The sequence below is a fragment of the Acyrthosiphon pisum genome, unplaced genomic scaffold (genome assembly GCF_005508785.2).
Source record: "Acyrthosiphon pisum isolate AL4f unplaced genomic scaffold, pea_aphid_22Mar2018_4r6ur Scaffold_20630;HRSCAF=21657, whole genome shotgun sequence".
In the NCBI taxonomy this organism is placed as follows: Eukaryota; Metazoa; Arthropoda; class Insecta; order Hemiptera; family Aphididae; genus Acyrthosiphon; species Acyrthosiphon pisum.
In genome coordinates, this window is record NW_021770011.1 from 9,689 (window position 1) to 35,265 (window position 25,577).

The 25,577-nt window shown below is 29.9% G+C and overlaps 2 protein-coding genes across 4 annotated transcripts; both read right to left on the reverse strand.

Annotated features, from left to right (window-relative positions):
• Positions 1 to 1,676: 1,676 nt before the first annotated feature.
• On the reverse strand, positions 1,677 to 6,919 carry LOC100575412. Its single transcript, XM_029492031.1, has 10 exons — positions 5,576 to 6,919; positions 4,197 to 4,307; positions 3,949 to 4,130; positions 3,798 to 3,877; positions 3,573 to 3,721; positions 2,533 to 2,643; positions 2,364 to 2,459; positions 2,178 to 2,256; positions 1,947 to 2,108; positions 1,677 to 1,885 (listed from the first exon to the last, which is right to left on the reverse strand). Exons 1-10 carry the CDS (start codon positions 5,879 to 5,881, stop codon positions 1,782 to 1,784), a joined length of 1,380 nt encoding a protein of 459 aa, XP_029347891.1. The 5' UTR covers positions 5,882 to 6,919; the 3' UTR covers positions 1,677 to 1,781.
• Positions 6,920 to 18,245: 11,326 nt separating this feature from the next.
• LOC100160743 (cathepsin B) lies at positions 18,246 to 24,785 on the reverse strand. 3 transcript variants are annotated; one of them, XM_008189274.3, is made up of 7 exons: positions 24,538 to 24,778; positions 24,364 to 24,442; positions 19,494 to 19,721; positions 19,188 to 19,391; positions 19,001 to 19,121; positions 18,789 to 18,899; positions 18,246 to 18,685 (listed from the first exon to the last, which is right to left on the reverse strand). In XM_008189274.3, the coding sequence occupies exons 2-7, from the start codon at positions 24,400 to 24,402 to the stop codon at positions 18,474 to 18,476; spliced, it is 915 nt and encodes a 304-aa protein (XP_008187496.1). In that variant the 5' UTR covers positions 24,403 to 24,442; positions 24,538 to 24,778; the 3' UTR covers positions 18,246 to 18,473. The 3 variants fall into 3 exon arrangements, with proteins under 3 accessions (XP_008187496.1, XP_001944624.1, XP_008187497.1); XM_001944589.5 differs by having other exon boundaries at positions 24,364 to 24,785; XM_008189275.1 differs by lacking the exons at positions 24,364 to 24,442; positions 24,538 to 24,778 and adding an exon at positions 21,540 to 21,705.
• Positions 24,786 to 25,577: the final 792 nt, after the last annotated feature.

Here is a 25,577-nt window from a genome sequence, read left to right on the forward strand (position 1 = left end):
TACGGGCTACGGGTTACGCGTTGTACAGTCGCGCAATACACTGATAGTAGATAAACTCGTCTATTTTTGGAACTCGGTGTATTCGAAATGTCGTTGACGTCATTTTAATCAAATATCAAATATATTATATACAAATATTTTTTTGAAAATAATAAAAATACTATTAAATACTGACGATGCCGAATTGCCGAAAACATTGACCAAGTGCCAAATTTGCCGACTAAATATTTAAAGAAAATCTTGAGTGTCTGGGGAGACCAAGACCCCCTCAAAGGACGTTGATTATTATCATGATTGTTCTATAATACAAGGTGTATCTATAATATACCTAAATATACCCTGGTCCCGTGTTATTATGTAACTATACATGTAGTTGATATTTATTAGGTAGCTATATGGTAAAATAAATACATTTGACAACGTCGGATCGTTGCACACAAATATACAATTTCATACGCAATCGTGTTTATTTTTTTTCTGTAAGGTATAAAAAACCCATCTACAGACGTACGCAATCATGTTTGTGACGGGACAAGACTACAAGAGCGACACCATTTGATAATAGGTCAACTAGTTCATGTTTCATTCTAATATTATAATATAATATCAAAACTATCGGCACCTATTGAAATTTTTAAACTGGTGAACGAACTTATGCCATGTCCTACGCAGTGCCGGATTTGGAACAAGTACCGCCATAGGCCTTTTTAAAAATGCCACCCTTACCCAAAGAAAAAAAAAATGCAGTATAATTTAATTATAAACAAATTAGGTCAGTAGTAATTATAACAAAACAATTAGTAATAATGAATTCTAATATACAATAATACATTTTTTTTTCAATTTCTTAAAACAATTTCAGCCTTGGTCCTACGTGTGTATGACACCGTGACGAAAACAACATATTGTACGGGTACGGCGTCCACATAAAAGTTCTGATCGCATTTTCATTATTTTATAATTTTAAATTTTCACACAGATTCATATTTAAAATAAAATTTGCTATATTTGAACTAAAGGTACGTGAAATTATCTGGGATTTACCTAATTACTTCTAACTGCATTTTAGATGCTAAATAGAGCAATGGATGTATTGAAATTTATTTATTTATTTATTAGGAAAAGGAAAATCATTCCATGATAAATTGTTAGTTTACGGTGTAATATCCAATGTCACACTAACTTCAGTTACTCGTAAAAAAAAACTTTTGTGAATTTACACTTAATTTTAAATAAATGTATGAAAAATTTAAAATTCTCACAAAGAATTGGGCACCGTACGCAAAGCCTGGATACAATGTACACATCATCAACTTTATACAATATAGATAATTGTACACCATTCCAACATTGTTATAAAAGTTGGTAAATATAAGTAGGACGTAGGTAATCTTCATATGGATAATAATAATAATTTTATAAATTTAAATTAATTTTATAGCAATTTAAATATATTTAAAATACACAAGCACACATTTTTTATAATCATTTGAATTTAAAATTTTAACAAAATTGTCAAAATCAATAATCTAAAAATATTTAGATTCATTTTAAGGTTCAAAACTAGGTAAACCAGCTATACAAAATAAAAATACATTAAAAAAAAAAAAAAAACTTATTATAAATAATGAATTAAAAAATAATTGAATATTAAATATTTAAAAAATGGACAAATATTAAGAACTTTTTATAATTATGATAATTTTTCATATCAATTGTAACTGAAAATTATTTAATTTTTAAAAATAGAAGAATTTTGTGTAGATTGATGACAATACAGTCTATTTGTCAGCTATTTTTTCATATTCTTTTATGAATAGTTCAAACGATTCTTTCCTTATAACTCTATGTTCATAGAGCTTATTGAACAGTTTTGATACCATTCCTAATTGAAAAACAATATCACATTATAAACGAAAAAAAAATTTATTTAGGTAGCAACTGACCTCCGGGATGCTTAAGTGTAGCAGACATTATTTGAATGCCCAGCATGCATTTTACTTCTCGTTCCTTGATTTCATATTCTGGGAGTGATTCAAATTGAATATAACAGGTTAATAATTTCAAATGAACAGAATCAAAGAAATCCTCATAAGAAGGATTCAATTCTGTAAATTAAAACTTATGTTGAATAATTGAGTAATTATTTTACTATAGGTTTAGAATTAGTGACTTACTCAAACATACAATGACAATAGCAATAGTTAATGCTTGCACAAACTGAGGGGTTTTAATGATTTCTGCATTGATATTAGCCTGAATTAAAAAAATAAAATCATTTAATAAAAATGCTAATTTTCAACTTGAACAATACAAAATACAGTTCAATAATTTAAATTGATTGCTTTAATTATTTTGCTTACACATATCCAGCTTTGCAATATATTGTACAGTAGTTTATTATCAACGAATCTCATTTTATCATAAATAGCAATAGATAAGAGGAATACTCCAATTTGCTAGAATTATATAAGTTAAACACAATGGAATAAAAAAAATACATACATTTATTATGTTTAAAAATGTACTTACATCTTTTTTGAAATAATTATTTATTTGGTTATTGGGCACAAAATCTTCAAGAGGAACATTTTCCAACGCATTCCACTTGTTGTAAATCCACAATATACCACCTAGTTTCTCCTTAGATTAAAAAAAAAGTAATATTAATACGTTACCGAAGAATTAGCCAACTATACTGTTATTAATAGGTAGCAATTATCTTGTACATCAATATTATAAATGTTTAAAATACCTATAGCTGTAAACTCTCTAAAATAGTGACATTACTGTAACTTATAACGTCAGTATTAATTACAATTGTTTCTTATGAACGAGCAATTTGGGGAATGTTAATCTAGAGTGGAATAATACAGAAAATATTGTAATTATACGTCCAAAAACACACAGCAATAACAGTAATGAACCTAACTGTTGTATAATTAATATCAATGTACAGAAAATCAATTATTATTGTTGTCGGCATTTATTTGATCAATAGTATGATACAAATTAAAACGTTATGAAGGTATGTTTTTATTTTTAATTTTATAATTTAATGATTATAAATATTTTGTGAAAATGATATACATTTTAGTTTGTAATGAAATGTTGATTTTAGTATTTAAATATATTGACTAAACAGTACACTCCACGTTTATTTATTCATTTTTCCAATGGAGTTTTATATTACGTATAATACTGTATTTGATATATAAAGTATATAGTTTTTGCTGATGAGTAATGTATAGTTGGTAAATAACTAAATATTCATGTGTTAATGTGATGTAAGATTACTCTAAAAATGACTAAAATGGGTGTGGGCCAAAGCCTATACGGGTCTGTATAAATTATATAATTTTAGATTTCTGAGAAAAATCTATGATGTATAGACCTATACAAAACTCAGATAATGGAGAATATGAGTTAAGAATGAACTCAGATATTGGAAGTCTATTGAATAGACAAAAAATTCTAAATTTCTTTATATGCAAAAAAACATTCAAGGCATGTAAAGCAAAAAAAAAACAAAAGTAGAATAAATAACTAAAATTATAGGTATCACGTCATACTTCTTTAATGTTAAGCGCTTCCTTGGAACTATTAATTTTATATAGTACTTCGATTAACAATTTACTAGAATTGTCTGGTCGTATAGATGTACAAGAATCTTTTAAGCTGTTGAAATCGAAGGTACCATTCTGTGATAATAATAATGGAGCTGTAAATAAAAAATGTACATTTAGAATGATTGTATACTTCAAATATATGATAAAAAAATATAAACAACAAGTTACCAATAATGGCAGCAATATAGGTGAAAAATTGAGGGAAATCCATCAAAAAATCATTCCAATATTTAAGAACATCATCAATTCTACAAAAACAAAAATACTAACATAAATAAGAATGTTTTATAATTTAAAAAAATATATAATTAATAATTACCCTTGAGTGATGGCCGTCATAGAAAGAATATTTTTGGATAAAAGTTCTGCAAAAATGTTTCCTGCCACTGATGCTTGAGCGATAGGACTATCTAAAGTGATAAGTGACATATTCTTCACAAACTCTTCATACCTTGTAAAGATTATGGAAGAATCATCTTCCGATAATGAATATATTATATCCTATACAAAAAAGCGCTGTTAAAATTAAAACTTATTACAATTAATATTTTTGCCTTGAGTACTTACATTTAAATTTTGCAGTTGCTCATATTCTAGAAGTATCTTTTTGCATTTCATATTAATTTTATAAGCCACTACTGAGTTCAATAACTTTGATTGTTCACCTGTATCTATGAGCTTTAAATAAAATGTAGTGTGTATATTATTTCAGTGCAAAAAATAAATATAACTGGTATATTACCGATATTATAATTAGAGTAATTATTCAGATTCTGTGCTTCTATTATTACTTATTAATCATATTAATATAGTCAAGGTTGTGAGTATATTCATGGTAAAAAAAAAACCTTAAAATGCATTTAAATACTTTAAAAATATCATTCTGTATACCCAGTGTTTAGGAATAACTCAACTCAGTTATTTACATTACTAAGTAAAAATTTATAGTAACAAAAATTACTTTTTAAATAATTTGATGGTAATTTTAATTAGATTTTATTGTAACTAATTTATACAAAATATTATTTTAAGTTACTTTTTTCCAGTAAAATACTAAAATTACTAAATTGGGTAGGTACTCGTTGTTTACAGAAGTGGACTTTAGAAGAGAATAAATGACATAGAGCCACGTGCGTTGTATGTTCAATGTTCACCATTTGAAATATCTTCTTCTGTTCTAAGAAAACTTAATAAGATCTACTATAAGTCAAACACGATCAAATGATATTTCCATTTATCATGTTCACTGAGATGAAGAAATAAAATATGTAGAAACCATTGCAAAACAATTATTTAACAATTCCTAAGTGTCAAGAAATCTAGTGTCATGAAGATGTTGCATGGAGAACTTATGAATTATTTTAAGTGTTTTTTAGATAAAATAAAAACTTTTCATGTGATCCTATGGTGTTTATGTTAATACATTCTAGTAATTCAGGGCAGTCGATTGTTTTATTGAATAATTTAATAGGAATTTAAATTTATTTTTGTTAAATAGTAAATATAGTTTTGATAAATTAAAAATCATTCAACGCCTGTATACATAGCATTTAAATGAAGAAACCTACGGCAATTATTTTGAATTTTAGTTAAAATAACTTACTATGCCTGACAAAATTGTGAAAATCACAAAAAATTATGTAATTAAAATGTATAAAATGTTTTTAAAAATGTTTAAGCCTAACGACTAAAAATGTAATACAAGGTTCCTTATAAATTTGTATTATAGCAATTTAAATATATTTAAAATACACAAGCACACATTTTTTATAATCATTTGAATTTAAAATTTTAACAAAATTGTCAAAATCAATAGATTCATTTTAAGCTATTACCTATATAGGTTTTTTACACCATGAACACAATCATGACGAATGTCGATTAAAAATGTAATAACGCCTCTTTACCATATTAACTTAACTCAATAATTTAAAAAAATTAGGTACCTTCCTTTCTTGATTACGGCAACCCTCGTGTAATGGTTCCTCAAGAATTTCAAAGCTTCTCACCTCACCATCAGGTAAATTTTCAATTTGTTCATCGAGCTCACGTTTAGACTGTGTCAATTGATCAGGGAGCTCTTTTATAGGTATAGTCGCTTGATTCTTAGGAAATTTATACTTTTCATAAATATGCATAATTTCATTGATTACACATTTATCTGGTTGGAATGTTGGGTATCCTCGACCAATCCTCCAATCTTTGAATGTGAAATTATAGTCGGGTAAATCACGGTTAATTTTATTAAACATTTTTGAATGCGCACTGGGGCTACTGCCACCTGAACTCTGAAAAAATTATCAATGTTTCCAAAACAAGTAAGTAACCCATACAGGATGTAGGTAGCTTGTTAAATAAATATTTAGATTTAAATAGGTACCAGTATTATGAATTCAGTTTTTTTTGTTATAATATATCTCACAAAATCTACCACACGATCATCAGAGATGTTTCCAAATAAAATGCGCATTATTTGCTTAGCTACGTCGGTTTTCCGTCCGTATTCATTAAAACTGTTTAGGAATGATTTGATATCTCCAGCAGAAATTTGATCCAGTGGTTTCTCCAAATGGTGACTCACGAAAACCTTCACTATTACAGCTACTAAAGATTGTAAATGCATATTGGGATATTAAAAAATACTTTGGCACTAGAAGAGTATAAATCACGAGTCAAAATGTAATTTGGATCGCTAGATTACTGCACGCATACTTGATACATCCCCAGACTTCCCCAGACTTGGAAGAAACACTAATATCATAGAAAAAATTTTATTCACATTACAATTATATAGGAATTATATACTGTTTTTGCCATGTCCGGGAAAAATGCGCAGTGATAGGAAAAATTGGTTATTTACTACGCAACGGTCAGTGTACCACCCCACCACTCTTTTCGTTTCTAAGCCCAACTTAGCGGGTATTGGAATTAGAGACACCGGACCCAGGGGGATCTGAGTTTTTATGGCCGCAGAGTAATTTCCCCCATTCGGGAACAAAAGTCCCCACCCCCCCTCATTTTGAGTTGGCCATAACTCGGTGGGGTTTCAACAGAACGACACCCATTTGCTTACCTTATTTTACTTATTTTTTAATAATTGAAGGAATAATTAATTAATTTTTATGTTACAATAGAGTTTTCAACCTCTACAGGTACCTGCCGTGAATTTTACTACTAAACATAATTTTAGTTTACCTAACTTTTACGAAAAATATACTAACAAAGTATGTCACCACCGCGACAATAGCGCCCGCGTTCCACCCACCGACCACCACTCTCTCACACACACACACACACACACAGGCCCATATTATCTTGTCTTTAGTTTTATATTGTATATTGTTGTATTAATTATGTGATTGTGAATTATTATGTAATATGTAAATTATCGCCACCACCTGCACGATTAGTATTATTCAACACGGCCGCCGCAAATGCTGCAGTCCAGTTTCGTACACCGGTGTGAACAATAACCGCATTTTATTGTCGTGTGCCGGTCGCCGTTTATTTTTCTAATATAAAATTATTATTGCGTAGGTGCGAATCGCCAATGTATTAGTATTATTTTATCGCAGGCGCGAATCGCCACTGTTGCTTATATATTATTATTGTATCGTGGGCGCGAATCGCCACTTATATTATTGTTTGTCAGCGCAAAGTGTGCATTTTTGTTATTATTATACAGTAGGTACAGGTAGCGGCTGGCCAACAGAGCACCGACAAATTGTGAGTTTTATTATTTATTATTATACAAAATTATTGTTGGGCCAGAAGGGCCACATAAAATTACTTAGCATAATTATGCTTATATTGTAATACAGCTCTAATAGCTACCTCATTATATACTATTGAGTCATATTATTATTCTCAGCGGCTCTAATAGCTTGTAATATATTAATTGTTATTTTATATATTTTGTTGATTGTGTCGGACGGCCAATTATTATTTATTATTTTTCCCTGTTGGACCAAAAGGGCCATATAAAAAAAACGTTATATTGTGAGTTATTTAAACATTATTATCGAGCATTTATTATATCTTATTTAATACCGTAAACTCGTGTTGATATTTATTTTAGTTTAAGCACACACCCACACAAGTACACACACTACACACCCCACCACCACAACTAGTACTCGCAGGTTTTGCTCGGCGAACCTGTCTAATTCCTGTTGAGTACTAAACCCCATAAACACATAACACACAGGTCGGTCGGGGAGTAATGGTGTAAAGGCGCACGTGAATTTGGTGACCAGGCGACATGGCCTATTATTGTTCGTACCCGGCCCTAAAAAGTAAACTTCTATATAAAAAATTTGCCACTCTGTTCACATTTAAAAAAAATCAGTAAGGCCTTGACGGTCAAGATCTTGTAGACAAAGGGTAAAATAGACAGTTATACCTATTGATTACCCGTGCAAATCTTTTGGTCAATCTTTTGTCAACTACCTGAGGCCTTCGTTTTTTAACTCTATGCTTTGTCTTTATAAAAAAAATATTCAGCTCACTCAAAATAATGATAGAAATTCAGTATATAATCGGTTGTTCTCTCCGATATATCAGTTGTTTTATAGACTATAGTTACGTAATAACTAATAGCATCGGTAGCTTTATTATAATCTATATATCGGTACAATGTTCGCCTTTGTTGAACCGTAACGTCGCGAAGCGGGACTCTTTCGTCACTCACATTCGACACGTTCACGACACGTTAGGAGGTGAATGTCCCGGCAAACTTTACGCCCATATTATTATCCCTTGCCCACCCAGATTCGTTATGGCCGAAATTCGAATCTACTGATCTGGACGTATTACACTGTTTGTCGTCGCTTAACCGGGCAGATGAGTATTCGCTCGCCTTACGTGTTACGGTGCGGGAGTTTATCGACGTAGCCAGAATAGGTATGGCCAAATTATGTGTCACGGATGCAAAATTTCCGACTGGGCCTTTGCCGTTGAGTCCCCCGCGTATTGGCCGTAACGATCATCCGACGACTCCTCGGCAGTTAATTTCGTTATCGCCAAAAGCTACATGAGATCGAGGTAGTCGTTATCCTGGTGTACTGTTTTCGAAAGTGTTGTCGTCCTGTACGTCATCGATCGATACCTCGTCGGCCGTGTCCGGCCAAATAGTCGCACAATCGTTAGATCGCATTTTCGTGTCCGATTATAGTTTTGTGGCTCACACTATACGCCGCTGGCCAAGTCGATCTCTGTGCTCGGGCCCATAGCAGTATCGCCGACTTTCGTAAGGCCTTTTAATTTTAACACCTTGGGGGGGGACGGGTTCCCTTCTGTGGTGTTTCGTGTCGCACGCGGTGTCAGTGTAACAAATAAGTCGTCATTGGCATTGACCCGTGTTCGAGGTTCGACCGTGTTTACGCGCATACGCACCCAACCGCCAGTGTCGTGTACACCGCAGCCGGTTTCCCCCTTAACTCCGTTGTTGTGCGGGTGTTGTCAGTCCGTTTTGTTTGCACGGAATACGGACGCCGTCGCAATGCTCGTCCGTTGTCATTGGTTTGTGTACCTGCGCGCCGCCATCTGCGATACATGCGGTCGCCGCGTTTATAGGCGCGTCCACACTATGCTTTGCTTGGCTTTGCCAAATGGCATTTCCAAGGGCGGTGTGGACTTTTTGTTGACACGGGCCATTTGGAAAAGTTTTGCCAACTGGCATGCCAAGCTGTATCCGTCGACTGTCGGTCAGGATCAAAGAAAGCCAAATGGCAAAATGGCCAAATGGCATAGCGTGGACGCGCCTTATCACGTCCGTGGGCAGACGTGGCTATTATCGTGTTTCGGGTAAGCGGCCCTCACGTATCTTTTTATAAATAATATGTAGTCAGCCGCATGCTCAATATCCGTACAGGGTTGAGTGTTATTGGCAGCACGTTAAATCGTTAAATTACCCCGTCAGTTATCACGTGTCTCACGTCGTAAATTCGATTGTCCGAGCGCGAATGGTTTTGTATTGGTGTGGTCAGTGTTGTAAAAAATACTTTTAAAAAGTGTTTGAGTAATTACTCAAATACTTATAAAATAAAGTATTTAAAATATCACCCAAATACTATCTATAAAAAAGTATTTGAAATAATTTTAAAATATAAAACAAAAAACACAATTTAATTTTGAATCATTCATAATATTATATTATATTAATCGAACATTTGAGTGTTGAATTTTAAGAAAATTATTTGTTCAAAATGCTTTTCTGTCTAAATTGACAACCATTTTCTCAGTAATTAGGTATAGTACTAATAAGTAATAATATTTTTGTTAGCAGAATCAGTGGTGCGTTTATAATATATTGTATTATTTCGTTGCGTCGGTACATCAGTGTTGTCGTATGACGTGCAATATTTCACGCCATCCGACGTAATTGTCGTCTTCGACGTCGTATTACTTCTCGTCGGGTTGTTGTCCGTTGGGCGACCGTTACTTGTGGTCGCGTGTTCGCGCCAATATTTGCGCACGTATTCGTTTATTATTGTGTCGGTTCATCAGTTGTCGTCTGATTCCGACGTGCCTTAATTCGTGCCGCGACCGGCAAAGCGCATACTTTCGGACCCGGACATTTCGCCGCCACCGTTTCACTACCAGACCAAAATTTCCGACCAACCCTTCGAATTTTGAAAACATATTCAAAATTTGTTTATTATAGAAATTTTATTGCATTTTTAATCATATTAGGCAATTAATAATTCATGTGTAGTGTACCTAAATCGAGTTTTAAGTTACGAAAGGGGTGAGTCGTAAATTAGTAAAGATAAAATGTCTATATTCTATGCTTTGTAAAAATGTATAATGTATTAATATATCATACTATAGCCTTTTATCTTATTAAATAATTTATTTCGTTGATTATAATAAGTGCACGGGAGGGTCTATATTATGTTCAGACGTCTATTACTATAATAGTGGTCGCAATAAAATATTATCGTGCAGGTAAAATTTGTTTTAAGATGCAAGGGCCAGATTAATAATCAATATTCACAAGTCATGCGACTACAGCGTAAATGATTCTACTGTATATTATAGTAGAGTAGTACTATTCAACGCAGGTCAGAACGCGAAAAAGGTCGGATTATCAGAATAATATACAGAAACATTTGAAGAAAAAATTTCATCAAATGTATTTATTAAATAATTTTAAACTTAAAATTACATACATATATTAAATTATATTGTTATAGTTTTATTATTGTGCTACCTAGAGACTTAACATACATTTTTAACAATTATTAATTCATCATTGCTTTCAAATTTATATTAACCTATACTTAAAACCATAGACCTAATTGATATCTTCAAAGATCGAAGCAGAAGTGTCCTTTGATTATTTCCCAGCTGGTAAAAGTGTTTTAACTCAATTATTAATAAGATAAATTATGTGTTCGAAATTTGAATAATTCAAAAATAAATTTGGTGGGCTATTTTCTTTTGTCAATTTTTCAATCTTAAGATCAATGCGCGACTTTTTTGAGAACATAAATTTGATTTCGAGGCTTGGCTGCATTGAATCTTGAAGACTTCAAGTCGATACGATTAATATTGAAGAAGTTAGGATTTCAAGTGTTATTTAAAAAAAAACTATAAATCTAAAGTTCAATTTTTGGAACTCAGATCAGCTATGATAAAATATCATAAAGTACCTACTGGAGCAAAAGTATTCAAATACTTTTTAATTACTTAAATGCATGTATTTGACATACTTTTCAAAACGAGTATCTGTATTTGAGTACTCTTAAAAAGTATTTTTTCTAGTAAGTATTCTATTAATTGTTAAACCAACATTTTAATAGATTTAAATAATAATTTAACTACTGTGTTCCAGAATACAGAATATAATATAGTGTATAATATATCGATGAAGTTATGTACTTATGTTAGACTTATAAGTTTAATATATTTACAAGACTTATATCTGTTTATTTATTTTTTTATTTATTATAGTCAACAAATATGACTTTTTGAATAAATTAGGTGTTCACAGAGTTAATTTGAAATAATGTAAATGAATCACAGCCATTGTTATTACTTATTTGTTAATTGTTTTCAAATTTTACATTAACAGTAATAATATTTAAGTTAAAACTGTCAAATTTGTACTTCATTGTTAATGTAGGCATTTAAAGTCTGTGTTAACATATTCCCTTATTTACATGAAAAAACATTATAAAGCCAATATATAGGTAGTATTATTTAAAACATTGTTTATTAATCAAAAGTTCATACCTATTATACATTATCCATTTAAAACTAAGAATATAAAAATTAAAACCATAGTATAAGGAATAATAATTTCTTACACTACGATAAAAACTACTGAGTGTTTTAAAAATATTAATGTGTGCTACTCTACCTATATGTTGTGTTGAAATAAATTAAATCATTTATCTATAAGAAATCACCGTAGCTTATGAAAAAACCAGTGTGTTGTGGCATTGTTCGTGTACAAAATGTACCTGAACCACTCATATCTACGGTAATTTGTTTTGGAGTTCCACCAAATACCAAAATCGATTTAATTGAAAATTTTCACTCGCCATCGTTCGTCGCCTCCGTCAATAGCTGCCTATATCGTTATTCCCGACCGGTAGTATATTATTATCAATGATAATTTATCATTTATATTATATTGGTGTGCACGTCGGGTACGGAACAATAATAGGCCGTTCGCCCGATCGCTATTTGCTTCGTGCGCTCACTCACACACCGACCGACCTGTGTATGTGTGTATACCTGTATTATCTATTCGATAGAAGTGAACGGGTTCGCCGAGCAAGACTATCGAAAAGCTAGTGTGTGGTGGGTCGTGGGTGTGTAAGTGTGTATAATATGTGTGTGTGTGTGTGTGTGTGTGTGTGTGTGTGTGTGTGTGTGTGTGTGTGTGTGTGTGTTAATATGTACTTATAGACTAATGTAGTTAGGTAACTCAAATAGTGGTAGGTAACCAAATTGTGTAATGTATTAAAGGACATATTATAATAAATATCAAAAATATATAAACATTAAAGAGAATAATAATATGATGCCCTTCTGGCACGACAATAATTGTATATAAACTTACCCCTTTTGGCTCAACAGATATGATAAAAAAATAATTACAAGCATGAGCTTGCTTATTCAATTACTTTAACAATAATAATGATAATAATTATTCAAAAACTTACAGGGTTGTAGAGCGCAGTCTGGCAAGCTGGTCCTGTACCTATACTATAGTAATAATAATAAAAATAACAATAGAATTTCGCGGCGATTGACGCACGCGAATAAGAATATTACATAAATATAATCAGTAGCAATTAGCGCACACAAACAATAAATATAATAAAAAAAAATGCTGGCAATTCGTGCCTAAGCAATATGTAATATAAACGGCGATTTGCGATTCACGCACAAAAACTACGAAAAATAATTTAACGGCGATTTGCGCTACACAGAAAAAGTGCGGGTTCCTACATTGACACGGCTTTACGGACTGCAGAGGACAGGCCGTCGTATTAAATTTGCATACCGGCGGTGGTGGCTGATAACGCGTCGGGCGTTATCTACAATTATATAATACACAAGAAAAAGTACAAAAATAAGACATGATGAATAAGTGTTTGTGTGTGTGTGAGCCGGTCGGTGGCGGGATGTATACGCGGCGACAAGTGGTTTGAGCTCGCGAACAGACGTCTTCACCAGCCATTATATATATTTTTCGTGTTGCAATACACACATTATTATTATTGTTATTACATTGTGTATCCAAATACCCCGGTGATCGCAATGTAGCTGGTAGGGCCAGTGCTAGCCTTATAATCCAAACGATCAAAAATGAATACGAAATAGGGCTATGAGTATGAAATATTTCACAATAAATTTTCACTTGAAACATTCACCCCTCTTGAAATATATCAAAGAAATATTGAAATATTGAAATATATATATATAGTATATACATTTAAAACTGTATTTTTTTGGTACTTTTCATAGAATCAGCACTAGATGGTCAAACTGATTTCTTAACTGGTAAGTGATTATCACTACAGAAATAAACTAAAATACTATTGAATTTAATATTTATAAATCAAATAGGGATACAGTATTTCAAAAATATTAATTACTTTAAACTTAGATTTTCCACCTTTGAATTGTTCATAGTTATAACTTATAATATTCATACTTATATAGGTAGACTACACGATTTTAAAACAATTGTAATGTTAAGTTCAACGCAGTGCTCGAAATGGAAAATTTTCTGAACCGGAACGCTTTTTTTTGAGTACATACCATAGAATTGGGGGCTTCACCCAACCAAAATTACTAACCCTTTTTTAATAATAAATAAGTTGTCTATTATTTTATGAAACTCACATTATATTTTCAGCCCTTTTAAAAATTTAAATATATTTTTACCTTCTTTTACTTACTTACGAATATGTATATATTATATAAAATAAAAATATAAATATAAAAGAATTACTTAAAAACTTATATTTATTTAAATTCTATATTTATAACTAAAAAAAGTACAGCGTCAATACAATTTTTTTACAATAACCTCCACAGTGATTCGTAGGTCTTATCACACTTTTGGTTTCTTTTACGACTTGCGGTATCATCAGCTGAATGTCGACCATTCAATAACCAAGATCGAACGTATTTTTCTGGTTCGAATTTCGTTAGAGGTGGTCCAACACAATTAATAAATAAAAGAGCAGCAACAGTTTTTATATTTAAAGAAGTTCTTAGTGGTGACATGATTTCGTTCATAGAACTAAAATTTCGTTCGCATTCGCTAGTCGATACTGGAATCGTTGCAATTGATTTATAAAGGGGTTTCAAATCTTCTGGAATTTCCTTTTTGCCCAAGTCCATTTTATAAATTCTAAAACTTTGAATAGTGCTTTTTTCATCAATTTGAAATTGTTGACATAAATTACGAATATTACAGTCACCAAATTGTATGTTTTATATTTGGCCATCATTCGAAAGTGGCCAATTTTTTGGATTCAATTTTTCAATATTATCAAGTAAGTTTTTAAACGTTTTTTCATTGTCTTGGCGATTTTTTTCATTACGACTGACATTTGATGAACTGGAAGTCATCATTCGAGATTTTAAATTATTAGCTAGGCTTTTGTAAAATTGTGTAGAATTTATTTTAGGAACTTTGCCACTGTGTAATATTACATTTTTATACGACATTTTGTTCTTTATTTCTTTTAATGCGTCAGTTAGTTTTGGACCCGGATCAGTTGCCATATAGAATCTAATACACATATTGTTGTTCTTATAGATTTATCAGCGTCTACTAACGTAATACTACGTTTTTGTAAATATTCTGATAAATCTCCTAATTCGTCTAGACATTTGACTTTCTTTTGACTTTCCATTCGAAATTATAGAACAGTCTTGCCAAGGTTTGGAAAAGTGAAGAGTTTTATCAACAACAGATAATCCTAAATTTGTTATATTTTTACAAATCAAACAACCTAATGCTTTATTTTTAACTACTAGCCACTCATTTACAGTCTTGAAATTTTCGTACTGACCTTTATTCCAACATTCGGGCAAGTCACTAGTTTCGTGAAGTTCCATATTTTTATTTGATTCTATATTAGATAATATATGTTCACTTTCAACGCACAGTTTTTTATTTGGCGAATTATCACATTCATCATTGGACTAGAACCGTTTATTAACCCAATTAAGTAAAGAAGAACTCATATTTTTCGGCACCGGAATTAATACACGGCAATAGGCTAATGTTAATTAATGATTCGGCAAAATATAATACATGTATACTGCAGCTAAACGATACTTAAACGCTAATCAAAACATACGAGTATCAATATGATCACATGGTTTGCTGCCACTCAGAAAAATCAAAACTTTTACGTTTGATAAAGAATTTCCAACTAACTTGCGGGAACGTATGTACAAAACTGCAGGCACGTGGGGATGTCAAACCGTCTTATGCACCATTCCCATAGTATTTCTTATCGCACGTTAAAAATACACATAGGTACGTATCGTGTGATTATAGACAAACTACGCTATCGGCGGTCGGCGGACGACGAATGACGATTATCTAAAGATAAGCAATAAATTTACTAATGCGTCGCGCCGTCGCGGTCGTTTGTCGTTTATTAAATATTTTACAATGCACAATTCTGCAAAATGTTTAAATTTCACAAAAATAAAGTAGGTACAGTAAAAATTTGTTTGAACCAGAACGATAAACGTATTTTTTTTACGAACCGGAACGCTAAAAATGTTTTTGTCGTGAACCGGAACTGCGTTCCGGTGCGTTCCGTTCCATTTCGAGCCCTGGTTCAACGTAAAAGAAAATATGGGTAAGTGGATGTCGCTCTGTTGTACAGTAGGTTCCAAGTGGGTCAATGTATGATGGATAGTATTAAATTTGAATTCAATGATATAATATCACTGTATATAAGAAAAACGATTCTGAGCGGAGACGGTTTGTCAGTCTAGGTATAAGACATATTATTATATACTTATATCTATGGTATTAAAAAAAAATTGACCTATAATAGGTATCAATAATAAATTCCAAATTAATCATATCACAATATTCATTAGGTAACGCGTTATACATCAACAACAAACCGTGGTACTATCATAGATATATAATAGTATACTTTATAAGTTTCAAGTACCTACCCACGAATAGTATTATAGAATCACAACAAAATAATTAAAATAGTTATTCTTGGTTTTTTAATATGTAATTTCGTCCAAATTTGAACTTAAAATTACTATAAAAATAAACTGTGCTTATGTATTTCTTAGAATTTTTGGTAACAGAATTAAATGTTTACGTGGAATCTTGTTTTAAATTTTCAATCCATAAATAATATAAAAGTTGAAAATTGTATACATTTTTAACTACAAAATAATTATTCAATTTTAAATTTGATAAATTTTGTTAAAATTTCAACTTCAAATGCTTATAAAAAAAAATGTGTGCCTATGTATTTTTAATATTTTTCAACTGCTATTGTAACAATGAATCAGGAGCCTTTTATTAATTTTTTACACTTTTTGGCCCAATAGATAAAACTTTATTGATATTTATAGAAAAAAAAAACTAAAAAAATTGAAAACTTACAATGTCCGTAAACAGCTCAAAAAGAGTCAAATTATTTTCAAAATTTTATCGGATATAGAAAATGCTAATATAAATATTCAGTGAAATTTTCAAGTTTCTACAGTCACTCGTTTTTTAATTACAACAAAATAAGAAAATCGTTACATAAGAAATTGACTGAATATCAAATGTTGTAAAAATATGAATTTTAAACGCTCATAAAAATTTAATTTGAGTTTCTTATAAACATTTTTTTTTAGATAAAGGTAGATTATCCTATAAGGAATCTTGTATTACATTTTAAAATCTTTACGAAATTATATAAATTTTTACGAATTATTAACTCAAAATAATTTGCTAATTTTCGTGATTTTTTCATACCTATTTTGTCAATTTTTGAACTTTAAAGGTTATTAAAAAGAAACTGTGACTAAAAATTTTGATATTTTTGAAATCTCATTGTTACAATATAGTAAGAGCCTTGTATTAAATTTTAAAGTATTTTTACTCAACAAATAAAGTTTTATTGACATTCATAGAAAAAAAAACTAATTAAATTGGAAACTGAAATTGTCCGTAAACAGCTCAAAACAAATCAAAATATTTTGAAAATGTTATCATGTATAAAAAATGGAAATTTAAACAGCCAGTGAAAATGTCATGTATCTACAGTCATTCGTTTGAAAGTTACACCAAAAACCAAAATCAATTTTCTCGAAAACAGATTTTGCGTAAAAATTCCCGTTTTTCCTTAATTTTTCTTTTGTTTTTCACGTTTAATTTGAAATCTACTTGGAAATTTTTAGTTTTGACCCAAAAGTACCAACTAGATTCACTTTCCTATCAGAAAAGGTACTGTTGAAGAAAATCCAAGCACTTTTACTGTCCTAAAAGGTGATGATAGACACACAAAAAAAATATAAAAATAAAAAAAAAACACACATCATTGTAAAATCAATACATTCATCGTTCCACTCAGAATCTAAAAGCACAAACGTATATTTGCAATAATTTTATGTTACGTTTATTGTTTATTTTTAATCATTTACCTATTATGATTTATCATTGATATATTACTTTTATTGATATGGTTTCGTTTTCGTTTTTTGATTATGTTTATTTTTTATTTCATTATTTTCCGTTATAACGTTTGAATCTTTGGTATTTCAAATATTTTATCAGTATAGAAAACTATAGTTGAACATTTGATAAAAATATCAATTTATTTCGTTTTTAAATTAATAAACAAAATAAGAAAAACGTTCGATGAGAATTCGTCAATTTACAGTTGAGAATTGAATATCGAAAAAATTTTAAATTTAAACGCTCAAAAAAATTAGTTCGACTTTCCAGTAAACTTTTATTTTTGTTAAAGTCTTAAAGGTATGAACACTTATGAGGAATCCTGTATTAAATTTCAAATCTTAGATATAAATAGATGTATTTCTAACTCAAAATAATTTGCAAATACTCTTGATTTTGATGCTCATAAAAAAAATATTGTAGATTTACGCTCAACTTTTTTTTTTTTAATTTCCATTAAAAACAACTTACGAGAAACCTTTTATTACATTTTCAATGTAATAATACACTTGTAAGTTATATTATTGTTAAAATAACAGTAAACGTTGAATACAATATTATATTATTAAATACAGTCGAATAATTTGTTTTTAAGTATTAGAATGCTGTTTCAAATTGGTTTAAAATGACAAATATTATTTTATAAGAACATAATATTATTTTATTTTAGGTACAGCTGCATAAACAAAAGATTCGACGGCGCAACCATATTTGCCCCTTTTGATTTTTAAAAGTCCATTCTGGCCCCATTCATTGCCCCAAGAGTTTACTAACAACCAATAGTCTACACCATTTTCAACTCCCCATCCAATCAACTTGACATATTGCAATCTCACGTATTTCGCATTTTTTGTTAGTGTGTAAACACCTGTAGCAGACAACAAATCAAAATGTATTTTATTATACATTGAATTGAGTAATATTTATAGCATGAAATATAATAATATGATTGATCTTATTTATAAACTAACCACTTTTGTGAAGAAAAATGTCGTCGTAAAGGTTTAAAGCTGCTGTGACCGGACCGTAAGTTTGCACTTCCTTTTGAATATCTTTGGGTTTAACATGATAGTAGTATCTTACTGAAATCATAAAATAAAATTGTAATAACCGGGTAATATAATAATATTTAGAAATGTCTAACTTGTCAGTATGTTATTATCATTGGCTATAACTGACTTACCTTTCACGTGATCATGGTTGTATTTGATCGTATCATTACCGTAACAGTAGTCGACGCATGTACGTTTGTTTATTTTAGTTGGCAGGTTACAAACTGGTGGAATTTTGGAAGGTTGACATCCCTATATTATAATGCAACGACTATAACAATAATTATTTCATAAGTAGGTATGTTTTTTTCAAATTACATCGTTAGTGTTGTATATACTGCCACCAGATACCAAGCCGTGAGTTTTGAAATATTCCCAAGCTAGGCCATCACGAACCCAACCATTAGCACTAGCTTTTATACCACTGCAGGAAATTAGCTCTTCGGTGGAGAGGTGTTTGTTGTAACTTCCATTAGTCGCTATGCACATTCTGTCTGCAAATACTCCGGTGGTGGCATAGGCCTGTTGTGAGACAATTATCAATAGGATTAATATTTATTATTTTGTAAAAAGTTCGTTTCAATTTCAATACAGCGATTCCGTCAAATAAATTCGTATGTTTACCCAAGACAAGAGGGCGTTTCCTTCATTGTAGACTTCACCAATTGTTTTGCATTGAGGCCAGCGTTTTCTCGCGTCAAATTCCTTGTGATTCTGGTTGTCTATTACGTACCTTGGATTGCGGATTTTGTACGGCTTTTTTGATTTAGTAGCGGCTTCAACTCCTCTTGTTCCTAACAACATCATAATATTTTCTTCTTCCCCTGAATTGGGACCAAAATTTTCTACGGACTGTAATCATATTATAGTTTGGTTAGGTAGGTACCTAATACATTTCAGCGCCGTTTTGAAGATGATAATCAAGGTAGGTTAAAACTGTTAAAAGTCTACAAAATGGCGGGTATATAATTTTACATTAATGGATATTACATTTTGTAGTTTTAAATTTAGATTATTGAATAATAATATTTAAATTAAATATTTATAATGCGAAATATAAAAGTTATTTTCAATTTTTAGATAGCATGAAGTGCATTCTAAAGAATACATCTCTGAATTTAAGAGATCTACAGATAGATTCAAATTTAAATAGGTAGGGGAACGTGGGGCAAAATGGGGACGCTAAGGTTTTATTAGGAATAAACTGTTTATTTCATATGATATTTTTCTAAAACTACAGTCATATGATCTTTATGTTGTCTAATATAATACCAGTATCAGTTAATAACAATAAAATAATTTTCGACTTAGTGAAAATTAAAAACTTAAAAAGCTCATTTTGCCCCATTTTGCCCCATATATGGGGCAAAATGGGGGTATTCTTAATAAAATGAATAACAATTTGACAAAACACACATTTTTTGATTTATTTTTTATTTTATTAATATAAATGTTCTATATTTTGTTAACAAACAATCTTGTGAGTTATAGGTTTAAGGAAAAAAATTATTAAGATATAATATTTAGAGAGTAATAAATAGAAAAAAAATTATGAACAAAATCGGTTTTTCTAGTATAATTTCTAACCATTGTATAGAATAATCTACGGTTGAAAAAATCATAGTCATAAACATAAATAGGTAAGCGTAAAATATATTTATTGATACTTGGGCAAAATGGGGATGTCCCCATTTTGCTCCAAACACGTAAACCTCATTTTGCCCCTACAACATACTTACTTTTTCGATTATTTTGGCAGACTTTCTGATGACCATAAAGTACAATTTTTATAAAAATACTATTTTCATGTCTGTAAACTATTTAAATAATTATTAAAGTGAAAAAAATTCAACTTCAATCCAAAAAAAAAATTCAAAATAAAAAATGTTGTTTTTATATCACTGTTATCACGGTATCAAATTTTTCATGTTTTTATCAATAACTCGTATAATAATGCAAATTAAATAATTAAACTTTAACCACGTTTTCTCGATCGGGGAACCATTCTAAATAGCTGTTTTAAAAACTGACATTTTCATTATTTCCTTAAAATTTAACCATGTCCCCATTTTGCCCCATGACCCCATTTTGCCCCACGTTCCCCTACCTATTTATCTTAAAGTAGGTACATATTGTAATATCATATATATTTATTAAGTTAATGCAAATATGGGTCCTTGTATGTACCTACCTACTTAATCAAGAAAACAATTAGGTATTTAAAAACACGTTTTCTGTTTTTTTAATAATACATACGTCATATAGCCTAACCTACTAATATATTTATCTAAGCTATTTTTTTTATCAAATACTCACAATACGTAAAAATTAAGAATTTATGAAAGGAAGTGTTAACGCAAATGACGTCTTCTCCATATCAGATTGAATGCGTGTTTAATTTATATTATATAATAATTATAAAAAGAAATTTAATTATAATAAAGACAGATTCTTAAATCAGTTTTGATTGCTTTTTATTGCTAACCATTTATGATACTTACTGATAAGTGATATGTATATATAAAAATATAGCCTGCCAGCTAAATTATGATAAAAAAATAACATTAAATAATATATAGCCTGTTGGCTTAAAAAAACTAAATAATATAAAAATATGTGGCCTAGCTGTAGGCACAAAACAATGTAACAAAATATATTCAGTCTGCTCACCAAAAAATAGTATAATAAAATGTATATCGCCTGCTGGCTCAAAACAATGCAATGCTAGTATGGGGCTTGTCAGCCGATTACTCGAGTGCTGGCACCCGTGAGCGGCTTCAAACCAGAACGCTACCGTCTCGAGATGCACAAATTTTCATATCAAAAAAAAAAAAGTCTACAAGCAAATCAAATTAAATTTTTATGAGCGTTTGAAGTTTATATTTTTACAAGATTGGATACTCACTCGATTTCTCATATGGCGATTTTCTTATTTTGTTGTAATTCAAAAACATTGAATTTCACTGAATGTTAAACATAAACAGAAACCCCTTATGTACAGAAATCGAAAAATAATTATTTTAGTGCAGAAATCCCCTATGCGATGTCACTTGTAAGGTTTCTAGTCTAAACAAATAATTCCAAAGACGTGATTAGCCGCATAAATAATAGACTCACATATGGGGTTTCTGCACAAATCGATGTGTCTACTAATAGAATACAAGAAAATAAAATAAAAGTTGTTTTTCAATTTCTTTTATTTATGTGGTTTCTGTAATAAGCGATTCGTTTATATTAGCATTTTCTATACATCGCACAATTTTGAAAATATTTCTCTCTTTTTGAGCTGTTTTCAATTTGTTTTGATTTTTTTTTTATAATTGTATAATCTAAATATATTGAAATTTAATTATAGGATTGATCTTAAGTTTTTTTTATACAATATTAAGATTTCAGTACATATTATTATAATACTGTTATAAGTTTAATATCATCAAAGAAAAGAAATTTATACAACACGTATGTAACACGTTATTTTGTGTTTTGGCAGAATTTTCAAGTGGGCACCAGTAGGTACCTATCTGCCATGGCCCGGTGGGGGACGGTGGCCACTCTATTCAGACACCGTGACTGCCCGAAGAGAAGGGCCGCCCGTGGGCCGTGACCGAAGTTCGAACCAGCGACGGTCCACCGATCTTAGTTTATTCTATACGATATTAATATTTAAGTATATTATATTAATATAATAGTGTTATGAGTTTAATAATATAGTTACTTTTATTATTTTTTTTATAAGCATTTAAAGTTCAAATATTGACAAATTACGTAAAATTCACGAAAATGTACAAACTATATTGAGTTAGAAACTCATAAAAATTTTTTAATTTGAATCTAAGATTTGAAAATGTAATACAAGACTCTTTACAAGTTCGTCTATCTTTATCGAAAAAAAAAATGTCTACAAGCAAGTTAAATTAAATTTTTATGAGCGTTTGAAGTTCATATTATTACAACATTGGATATTCACTCGATTTCTCATATGGCGATTTTCTTATTTTGTTGTAATTCAAAAACGAATAAATGTAGATACATGGTAATTTCACTGAATGTTTATATTTTCGTTTTCTATACACCATAAAAATTTTAAAATATTTTGACTCTTTTTGAGCTGTTTACGAACATTGTCATTTTCAACTTTTTATAGTTGAGAATAACGCTCAGAATCGTTTTTATTATACAATGGTATTATTATATCATTGAATTCAAATTTAACACCATCCATTACAGTGATCCGCTGGTAACCTACTATAGATACATCAGAGCGTCATCCACTTGCCCACCTTTTTTATTTTTATGTCCAACCTTTGTACTTTTTTAAGGAAATATCGAGTGCCCAAACGTGGATATTGAATACCAAACAGGACGTAAAAAGCTCAATGCTGAACCGATGCTTATCCAGGTAGGTACTCAAGATACATTATAGCGTACTTGTATAGTTATATATAAAAGAAAATTGTATTATTCAAGGTCGGTATTTTTGCTACCTATTCATATAATACATTTTTCTGAAACATAAATATTTATTTTATACCTAGGTACCTAATATATATTTGTAAAAAACAAAATGGTTTGTACTATATTTCCATACGTTCGTTTCGGACATGTAATAATAAATTCATTTGTAAATAAATCATTGACTAACTACCTACAAATTAGCAAGGCTGGGCAAGTTAATGATTTCTTTATAACTCAGTTAAGTCAAGTTAATATGCACCAATAACAAAAAGTTAAAAGTTAATACACACTTTTTAATAACTTTTTATTAAGTTAAAAAAAAGTTAACTTGTTTATAAAACGCTAGTGTACTTAATTTTTTTCCAACTTAAAACTAAATTATAGACTATATTGTTTATACTTTATACAGTATTTCCATATAAGTTAGATTCAAATGACATCACTGTAAATATTTTTCAACGTGAAAATGAAATAGACAGAAATAGTGAAATATAATAATATTATAAACAAAATAAATTAACTTAACTTAATTCTTAAAATGAAAAAATAATTCGTTAATTTCACGTTAATTAAAAAAGAAATTTAGTAAGTTAACAGTTAAGTTAATGAAATGCCAAAAGTTAAGTTAAAATGTTAAAATTAAATTAACTTTTTAACTCCTTAATGCCCAGCCTTGCAGATTAGTGTTTATATGTAGGAACTGTATTTTGTATAATTATACTTATTTATTAATAACTATTTTTTTAACGTCTTCTGTAATCACGTAACTAAAATAAAAATAAAATATAAATTACATTAATACTCGTAAGTCACGGGCTATGACGGGGTATAATTTATTACAATTTAAAAAAAATTATATGCAACAAAGCGATATTGCAATGCTGTCATAACATTCCGTATTTACGGCACATGTCTCTAGAATTTAAGTCTAAGTCCAGCAGTGTCGTATACCAATAATACCTAATTAGTATTTATCACAGGTGTTAATGTATTGTATGTCTATACGAATAATTTAAAATATTACATGATATTTACTTACCTTCAATGTATTAGTTTTTATGTCTGAATTGGCAATCATGTTATCGTGTGAGGATTTTGTTTGTTCCGTTAAGTAAAAACTTAGAAGCATTATGGAAGTGAAAAATAGAATATTAGCCATGATGTTGTAATTAATAAATGCACTTAATATATTCAATATAACAACAGTACCTACCTATATAGACTATAGAGATAACTGAACAACAGTAATAGTTCTTACTTAAGTAAATGAGACCGGTGCTAACCTTGTATAGGTACGTCTACCTATATGCATCCATCTTAATGAAGAGCTTTTCGATTACCTATATTTTCAATTAGACTTTTTAGTATATGAAAAAAATAATGTAAGACAGTTATCTACTCGTTTTAATGTGTTGGAAGTTATAACACAAATAAGTACACCTGTTAGTTGTAAACATGAACTAAGATAAATTATTATATTACCTATCTTAGTTCATGGTTGTAAATGACAAAATGCAATAATTAATGAAATGTCAAATTTCTACAAAGTATTCGCAATAGTAACTAATGTCATAGTTTTAAAGATGTTTATTGGTTATTTATTGGAAAAAACATCCATACTATTTTATTTGTTAATTGTTTTTTTGATACCACTATTAAAATTACTGTTTCGATAAAATATTTAATGTTAATTATTGCTATTGTAATATTATGTGTATCATTAAGTTATTAAATATAAAAACTTACAATAATTACAATTTTAAAAATATAATTTCAGTTAATTTTTGTATCAATAACATATATTATCTTAACCAGGGCTCGTGAGTTCAATTTTAGTAGGTAGGTAGCGTCATAGTTAATGGACAGTGCACACTGTCCGGCGTATTACATTATTGCTATTATTTATATTACCTACTGTCAATTTATTCTACGTATTCATTTTAAACAATACATATAATTTATACTGAAGTACAGATATTTAAATAAACAAAATATCCCCTTTGGCCCAAGGGCATCATTTCAACTTTTTGAAAGGAATATGCTAACAACAATAAGAAGGCCAAAAAAATTTTCTGCTGGCCAATAAAATAATAAATTTTACTATCTATAGAGTTATTATACAAAAAAAAGTTCTCTGGCTATGCTCAAAAATTTGAATATTTATATTTGCCATGTAATATTCTAATATTTTAATTTTTTTTTTTTTTTAATGCCATTGGTCTTTATTATTCAAGGGACCCAAAACAATTGTAT

Coding starts and splice junctions, on each gene's coding strand:
- LOC100575412 (XM_029492031.1), bottom strand. CDS start 5,881: ATGTTTAATAAAATTAACCGTGATTTACCCGACTATAATTTCACATTC. Junction 3,878..3,948: donor ATGACGGCCATCACTCAAGG/GTAATTATTAAT, acceptor TTGTTTTTGTAG/AATTGATGATGTTCTTAAAT. Junction 1,886..1,946: donor TACACTTAAGCATCCCGGAG/GTCAGTTGCTAC, acceptor TTTTTCAATTAG/GAATGGTATCAAAACTGTTC.
- LOC100160743 (XM_001944589.5), bottom strand. CDS start 24,483: ATGGCTAATATTCTATTTTTCACTTCCATAATGCTTCTAAGTTTTTAC. Junction 19,722..24,363: donor TAAAAACTAATACATTGAAG/GTAAGTAAATAT, acceptor ATATGATTACAG/TCCGTAGAAAATTTTGGTCC. Junction 19,122..19,187: donor GTATATACAACACTAACGAT/GTAATTTGAAAA, acceptor ATTATAATATAG/GGATGTCAACCTTCCAAAAT.